The following is an 8,226-nucleotide window of genomic DNA, read 5'->3' on the forward strand; positions in this document are numbered from 1 at the left end:
TAGTTGATACCCGCGGATATTTACTACCCGCAAACCGCGGGTAGCAGATATTTTAATACCCGCTTATAAACGGGTTGGGTGTAGGTATTATACTATCCGTACCCGCGGATACCCGCTACCCGCAAAAAATAAAAATAAAAATTTAATTTATATTTTATTAAGTTAAATTTAATTAAAATTAACATTAATTTATATTTTACAAGATTAAATTTAATTAAAATTGAATTTAAATTTAAATTTAATTTAATTTATATTATATTTTATATATTTTTTGTAAATCTATTTAAATTATTTTAATAATTTATTAAAATATATATACTTTTTTAAATATTTGTGAATATCTGCAGATATTCACGGGTATCCGCGGGTTTTAAAATATCCGCGGATATTTTTTAAGCGGATATCCGTGCAGATAACAGATCAAGAGTGAATTTTTTTTTGTCGGGTCGGGTTGCGGATAGACACTATTCGTGCCCGACCCGACCTGTTGCCATCCCTAATTCAGATATGTTCTATTTCGACAGCTTTTCATTTTTTTTCTATTTTATAATTTTTGTTTCTTTATTGTAATCATTATTCAGTCAAAACATCAAGAGTAATTAAACTTGAAGAGTAATTAAACTTGAAGAGTAGTTAAATTGGGGTAGAAAATAACCAAACTAAAACACTCTTACTAAGGGAAAACAAACCTTAAACGAAGTCGTATGATATCCCAACTAACGGTTTTCGATCGTTTGAATTTCCGTGAGACCCAACGTTTTCGATAACGCCATCAGTAACTCCGATGGGCCAAGGCCATGAACCCCCGGAATCCCCACCGGCCGCCCCACCATTATTCCGCCGCATACACGACCTGGACAACGCCGTCTCCTTCTTCATCTACACTCTCACACGCCCCATCGCCCCAAAACCCCTTCTCCGATTCCTAGAGCTTTTGGCGGACTTCCGATTCTTCTTCCCAGTCTCCCTCGCCCTCTTCCTCGCCGCCCCCTCCTCCTCCCCTCTCCGACCCAACCTCCTCCTTCCCCTCCTCGTCTGCTCCCTTATTGATCTCCTTTTCATCGCCCTCATCAAATTCCTCGTCCGCCGATCCCGCCCCTCCTACGCCAACCACTCCCAATACAACGCCGTCGTCCCCGTCGATAACTTCTCCTTCCCTAGCGGTCACTCTTCCAGGGTCTGCTTCGTCGCTTCCGTCTTCTCCCTCTCCCGCCCCTCGCTCCTCGCCGATCTCCACCATCCGCGTGTGGCCTTGCTCGTGAATCGCTGGTTCAGCGGAGATCAGGCCCTCGCCGTTGATATTCTCATCTCGGCCGTTTGGGCTTGGGCCGTGACCACTGTAATTTCTCGCGTCGCTCTCGGGAGGCATTACGTTATCGATGTCTTCTTTGGCGCGTGCTTCGGAGTCCTCGAAGCGTTCTTCACCTTCCGCCTTCTCGAATTCCGAGGGTTGCTTTGAGGTAAGATTAAGAACCTGGAGCTGGGATTTTCGAAAGTGATAACCTTACTCCCTGGTGAATGTGGAGTTTCATATCACTACTCACCGGTTAGATGTACTTGCCGATTATTATCATTTTTTATGATATTTTATTTATAATGTTTAATTTCAGTGATTATGTTCGATGACTGTAACCGAATTATGGAGAAAAGTTTTATACGTGGCTTCTCCAGAAGATTCAAAATTCTAGTATGAGAGTGATTGAAGGACGCTATATCTGCTATGTTTGGTTTCCCGTTCAGCTGCTTTGAATGGAAGTTTTTGTTGCCAAACTTAGTTTGGTAATATGTTTGCTTTCTCCTTCGATGCACACCTATGTTTGATTTCATGTGAACTTAACACTAAGAGTTGCTTTTAAACTAAGTTTGTAAAATGAAATTCATTCAAATTTATGTTTGAAAACTTGACATGTATATAGGAAGACTAAATGAGGCGATGCAGGGTACGCACACGCCATGAGTAGGAGATGAAATTGAAACGATTGAGTCGTGTGTATATATTGAAAGGAAGTTAAACATTAGCTACTTAGGTTGAGTGCACCGTATGCTTAGACATTAGGGTGATTGATATTAATTTGGTCTAAAGCTGTCCTTGTTTGAACCTAAAGCTTGTTCCGGGAGAATGTGAGAACAGCTGGTTAATTATTTGAAGATCCTTTAAAGGATTTTCATGTTACTTAACATAATCTTCATGTAGTCAACGTTCCTCAAAATTAAATTCATCAAGATTTGCCGAGAATGTTCATTATTTTTTAATATTTATTTGAGAACTTAGTTCAAGTGCCACCATTGACCCTTGCCAATGCGAATTAAATTGCAATGCTCCCCTCCCCATTTTAAATGACCAATTCGATAACAAGAAATATTTTGGCTAAGGAGGTTCTTCAACAAGCCATACATAGTGTGTTGAATTTGGGGTCTTGACCTTCTCAATCTGGATCAAACTAAAGAAACTCAGACTTGTTGCTTTTTGTTGTGAATTTGCAGGCAAACGTGCATATAAGATTCTGATTCAAATGCGAATTAAGTATGGTTGGAGTCAAGAAATTCTCTCTTGTAATTTGATTAAGGAAAAATAATGTTTGTATGGTGTTAAAAAATTATAGAATAAAGAAACTACCAGTGTTTATATACAGTTTTTTTTATCCTCTCTATATGTAATAAATGAATACTTTTGTGAAAGGATATATATTTAATTTGTTTATATGTATATAGTTTGCCATTAGATGTCATTACCGATTAACCCTTTCACAAACTTTTGTTCCCTTTTTCAACTAAAAGACTTTCGTTTGTCCTAGCTATATATTGATTCAATTTCACATGTCATCTGTTATCATTACATTTTCTCTATTTATGATCTTGAGAGTTTCAATTCCTATTATTTAGAGTTGAATTTCCACCTCATCAGGCTCTTACTATTGTCTGCTGCCTCAAATGGCAAATAATTTGTTTCACTTTAAGCAAGAACTTGGATTGAAGTCTTGATAACCAAGAAAACTTGGTGAGAGTTCTTTCTCTCCTTGAGTTGAAAAGGTTCTACTTGAATTGACTCTATGGATCAATGGATCAATGGAGTGTGAGTTTCACATGTCTTGGGTCTAGGACCTTTTTAAACTCCTCATTAATGGGAATGACTAAGCCAAAGAAAAAGGCGAGAAAAACATGCATGGGGAAAAAGAACTACATTATAATTGTCTCTGTCTAGTAGTATAGTGAGGTTCTTGCTCTGATTTTGAGGCCGTGAAGTTGAGAGTAAACTTATCATCTTAGGATGAAGTACGGAGGGGAAAACATTAGCCGGGAGCAAGAATTTGTGTAAAACATTATAATGCATGTTAATGGTATAAAATAAAGAAGCATACGAATTCCTCAAAAGAGTGAAAGTTAAATGATAACAGCATTTTAGTCTAGCCAACATGATTCAGGGTTAATTTTACTGGTTGGATTTATTTATTTATTTTTTTAACTAAAGAATCAGTTTCTTGGATAGGTTCATTGACTGAATTCTCCAAATGCACCATTTACTTTAGGATCTATCTGGTAGGAAGGAAAGAAGTGGGTGAAAATAGAGTAGATAGAAATAGTGAAGTGTTTGGAAATAAGCGAGAAATAGAGTACAAATGAAAATGTTTGATTTAAAGGAAATATAAAAGCAATGGGAAGATATAAATATGTGAATGAAAACAGTAATAGAGTGAAAATATCCAGTAGATCCTATTTCTTGCTGTTTTTCTTCTTCTAAACTCATTCATGTCTTTTGTTTGTCTCTTGTTTCTTTCTTCTCCTCCAAAGAAAGGGTTAGTTTTATTTTTCTGTATCAGCTTGTGAGAATAGTTTCCTCTGAAATACGTTCACATTGACAAAAAGTTTGCCTCTTCACCCTTCTCCTTTTCACTGTCAGAGGTTGTCAGTAATTGCGACCATTTGTGCTCTATCTCTTCCGTCTCTGTCTCAAGTTGGTTTAAAAATGTAAAGCATCTAAAATGGCGACGATTAATTCTAACCTCTATGTGGAAGCGTTTGAGTTAATTTAACATACTGAGTATCCGCTAAATGGATACAGAATCTAATTGCTGTCTGCTTTTTCCTTCATCTTAGGTTCTGATGGAGAAATTCGAACTTATGCTACCCGAGGGTAAGCGTTCTTAATTGGTTTCTAACAGATAATGAAGTCGTGATTGGTTTGAGTACATTGGCATCTTGCTCCTTACCAGATAATTTTGGAGACCTTAATTACTTTAGTTTATCTCAACTCTACTTCAAATTTGTTGAGTTGCATTCCTGTCCGTAATTTATTCCTTGGCATTTAAGTCTCTCCACAGGCGTATAAACAATAAATGTAAGCATGTGATAATACATGGTACAGCAGACCTGTACATAATTTATTTGCAGCCTTTTGTCGTATGTTTTATCCAGAACTATATTATACATCGAATTTGCTACTGCTGTCAGATGTTTCTAATTTTTGCAGAGGTACTGATGCAAAGACAGATTGTTCTGTATCGTTTGAAGACTTGAAATGGGTTATCTTTTCTGACAATTGCTGCCAGAATATGAAGTTGGCTTATGTCTAGTCTATCTCCGATTCCCACTTTGCCCGTTCAGGTGGATTGAACATTAGTGTTTGAAATCTGAAGTAGTAATTATCAAGAAACATTATATTATAACAATCATATGTAGGTGTACTCAATGGAATCCTGTGATCTATTAAAAGTTTGAGAAAAGAAAGGTCTTTTAGGATTTGGTTTGAGGGACCGTGTGCTTGTCTGATGTGTATGGAATTTTTGACGATTATGAATTGAAGGATAAATAGTTGTTAGGCCAGTTACTTCTTTTGCATGTGCCTTCTTACCGCGTGCCATCTGATAAGATGTTTTTGATTTGACTGATTGATTGGTCTTTGCTTTCCTTTCAATTTTGGAAAAGTTCGTAAGCTTACCAAATTAGCGCAGACTGTGGTTGATATGTTGTGCTGGCAGCATCTATTACCGTAGTTAGGATATTGTTACGTGGAACACACCAAAAGACGAGTGAATCAAGTCGTTTTTGGTTTTATTGACTTGACATGTGGGTCTGGTTGCTATTAACACCAAGAGAATTAGCACATGAATTTGATGGAAGCTTTCATCATCTTTCATATTAGTCCGCTGAACATTGACAATTTCTCTCTACTCATGCCTTTTCTTCGTGCATTTTGCTGACGAATAGTTTCATTCACATTGAAAGTTCTGGATTTATTACCATGGATTAAGAAATTCGGTATCTTGGATACTGCTGGAACAGTTCATTGGTGGAATCCACTACAGCTTGAGGGACCTACGACGTACGCGAAGCACTGGGCGTCTGGTATTTTGCCAAGTGAATGCTTACTGCTCAAGATTTGGAGTGACTGTAACTTTGTATTTTGTGGGACATGCTTTGATATTCTCCTTGCATGATTGATTTCTTAGTAATGAGAGACTGACTCTCCGCAGAACTTCAACATTTTTAACGTTTTCTTGTATGCCCACCGCGATTGGAATGTTATTGATGCTATATTGCAGTAAATAAATATATATATATATATATAAATACAGTAATTTATTTGAGAGTCCATTATCAATTTATCTTCTTTCTTTGTGGGTATATTTTGGTGCAACACAGCAGGTATCTTCCATGGAAATGTTTGATTTAGATACATGTTTAATTGAGTCGCGCATATTCAAAGCTCAAAATTGATGTGGGTGTAATGAACATATCGGGTTTATTTGAAAATTCCTTTGCAATGATACAAACAGGTTCGCACTTTCCAGAACATGAAATTAAGAAGCAAAATTTGGCGTCTTTTACGTAAAACGGCCGTGTACGTTATTGTAACAGTTGTAACTTAACTATATATTAGTACGTGCACTTTCATGTGTTTTGGTATGATAATGCAGAATAGGAAAATTTGAATTGAATAGGTTGAAGAATTTAGATTTACTGATCTACCACCCATTTTATGGCTACACATCTCTGAAATTCTGACAGTACCTGGTTTTCTTCATTTATTTATATTAATTGTTGTTCGTTTTTTTGTGCTTTTGAACTCATGAGTGATCCTCGCTGGTCAAACATTTTGAATTGATTTTTATGATTTAGCAGAGAGCAATGCCGGTGAGTACATCTGTGTCAGTGTGGATTGTCATATATAATTGATATTGCATGAAAGAAGCAAACCTGAAACCCTAGTTCTTAGAAAACCGATAATGTTGAACAGAGTGAAAAGCCACCATATATGACCAAACATGGGAGTGGCACGGCCTTAGGTTTGGTCATAGTATGGTGGAAGTCATATTCATCAATTCGTACAACACCAGTTTGTGTCTATGTTTTCAACCACGCACGATTAAGCTTTTGAAATGTTGTATTGGACCAGTCACACAAAGCGTTCAAACTCGTTACAAGGTGTGAAACCTGCAACATGCCTGCATGCATGGTTGATGATGGAGATGGATGATGACGGACAATGATGAAGAATGCATAAGGTCAGTCTAATAAACGAGCTTGTGAATTGGTTGTCGGAAGTCCAAGAAAGTCATGTGAGTGTGGTACGATTTTCTTTTGGGAGGTTGTGGAAACATTAAAACCATTTTTGGACTCATTTTCATGACCTTGCTTAAAAAATCAGAAGAGAGGACCACTGATCAAAATTGGATACTGGATGCAGAGACTGCTGAGCTTTTCATGTCTTTCTATATTTGCCACGTACCCAATTTTATTTCACTGCCACAGACTAAAGAACTGAGCATAAGGATTCAGGGGAGAAAGGTTGCTGACCACGATGTGGAAATCAAAAAACGGTGCAAGAGTTTCGAGAGGTGAAGACAGTAGGCATCATTTGAAACCTGTCTCCCCTTACCCCATTTGCCATCATATCTGATCTTCACCCATCACGTTTCTTTTTCCTTTTTACCTTTTGCAATCTCATCCACCTTCCTAATTTCTGGTTCCCTAAAGTTCCTCCAAATTATTCACACGGAATCTTTTTCCTCTGCAATAATGTAAGTGACCAAGTTTAAAAGATATCTTCACTTTTTTTTTTCATGACAAATTAATCATTTATCATGGATTATGGTAATGACCAAAACAGTAACCGAGGTCGAGAGGAACAGAAGTCCAGCCTAACTTCTAGTCTCATTCAAGGAGAAATTATTAGATGGTCTTAAGTTATGGTAGTTTCGGTAAAATTTCATGACATATATTAGTCGAGTTTTTCAGTTTTTAAGACTCCTTGGAGACTATTGTTCAAGATCATTATTGAGTAATAATGTTTCTCACCGAAGATATTTGTTTGGTTTATTTGAAGGCAAAGGAAATAAATGTCATGATAGTAAAGTAAACAAAACAAAGGGAGAGGAGTGGAGAATCATTCCTCATCTTGTTTGATATCCGAAAAGAAAGGCTTTTTTTTTAAACTTTGTTCGGGTTCATATAAAAAAGATAAAGATATTTTGACACCCAAATTTAATTTGATAATACAGTTTTTCTTCTTATTTTTTACAAATATAAAAATTTGTTTTTTTTATGATTATTTTATTCTTACATAAGTGTCAAAAAATGATGTTAAAGACTTATTTTTTTTATTTAAAAAAGTACATAAATAAATGAAAGCCATTCAATTATTCACAAAATTAAAATGTGATCTTATTTTCTTCAATAAAAACGGGGAGTGTAAGAAAATGCAATCATTTTAAATAATACTGATTTGCTGCGAAAGAAGGAATATTTTTCTTGCTCCCATTTTTTACCTTTTGTTTCCGTGGCATGCGAAAGAAAAGATGAAAGGATGCAAAACTCCTCTTAATAGCTGGCAAGGTACAAATTTACTAGAGGAGATCGATACTGCTGCACTTAAATTCGAAGATGATGAGTTTAATAGGGGTTCATATATTATTCCTTTTTTAGTGTTGTGTGGATGATTGTACAATGTATATTACTATTTATTGTTTGGCAGTTTGCTAGGTGAAAAGTTATTAAATTAATGAAGTTTTGAAAAGGGAAAAAGAATGGCCCCAACGACCACTGCAGAAATTTGTCCCTAGGTAGCTAGCTAGCTACAATGTGGGCAAGGCTACGTGTCTCTGATCAGAAGGGCCATCATAAAAGGCCACATGCAAAAATGTACCACCGACCCCTCCTTCTATCATACAACTTGCCAAATACACGGACACAATTTCTATCATAAATTTCCCCATGCACTCATGCATT

The 8,226-nt window shown here is 36.5% G+C and overlaps 1 protein-coding gene across 4 annotated transcripts; it reads left to right on the forward strand.

Annotated features, from left to right (window-relative positions):
• The first annotated feature begins 623 nt into the window (after positions 1 to 623).
• On the forward strand, positions 624 to 5,595 carry LOC108321822 (probable lipid phosphate phosphatase beta). 4 transcript variants are annotated; one of them, XM_052875638.1, is made up of 3 exons: positions 624 to 1,460; positions 4,096 to 4,132; positions 5,281 to 5,595. In XM_052875638.1, exon 1 carries the CDS (start codon positions 785 to 787, stop codon positions 1,457 to 1,459), a length of 675 nt encoding a protein of 224 aa, XP_052731598.1. In that variant the 5' UTR covers positions 624 to 784; the 3' UTR covers position 1,460; positions 4,096 to 4,132; positions 5,281 to 5,595. The 4 variants fall into 4 exon arrangements, with proteins under 4 accessions (XP_052731598.1, XP_052731597.1, XP_017409191.1 ...); XM_052875637.1 differs by having other exon boundaries at positions 4,469 to 5,470; XM_017553702.2 differs by having other exon boundaries at positions 4,096 to 5,470.
• The last annotated feature ends 2,631 nt before the right edge of the window (positions 5,596 to 8,226 follow it).

Source organism: Vigna angularis, chromosome 1 (assembly GCF_016808095.1).
Source record: "Vigna angularis cultivar LongXiaoDou No.4 chromosome 1, ASM1680809v1, whole genome shotgun sequence".
NCBI classification, from domain to species: domain Eukaryota; kingdom Viridiplantae; phylum Streptophyta; class Magnoliopsida; order Fabales; family Fabaceae; genus Vigna; species Vigna angularis.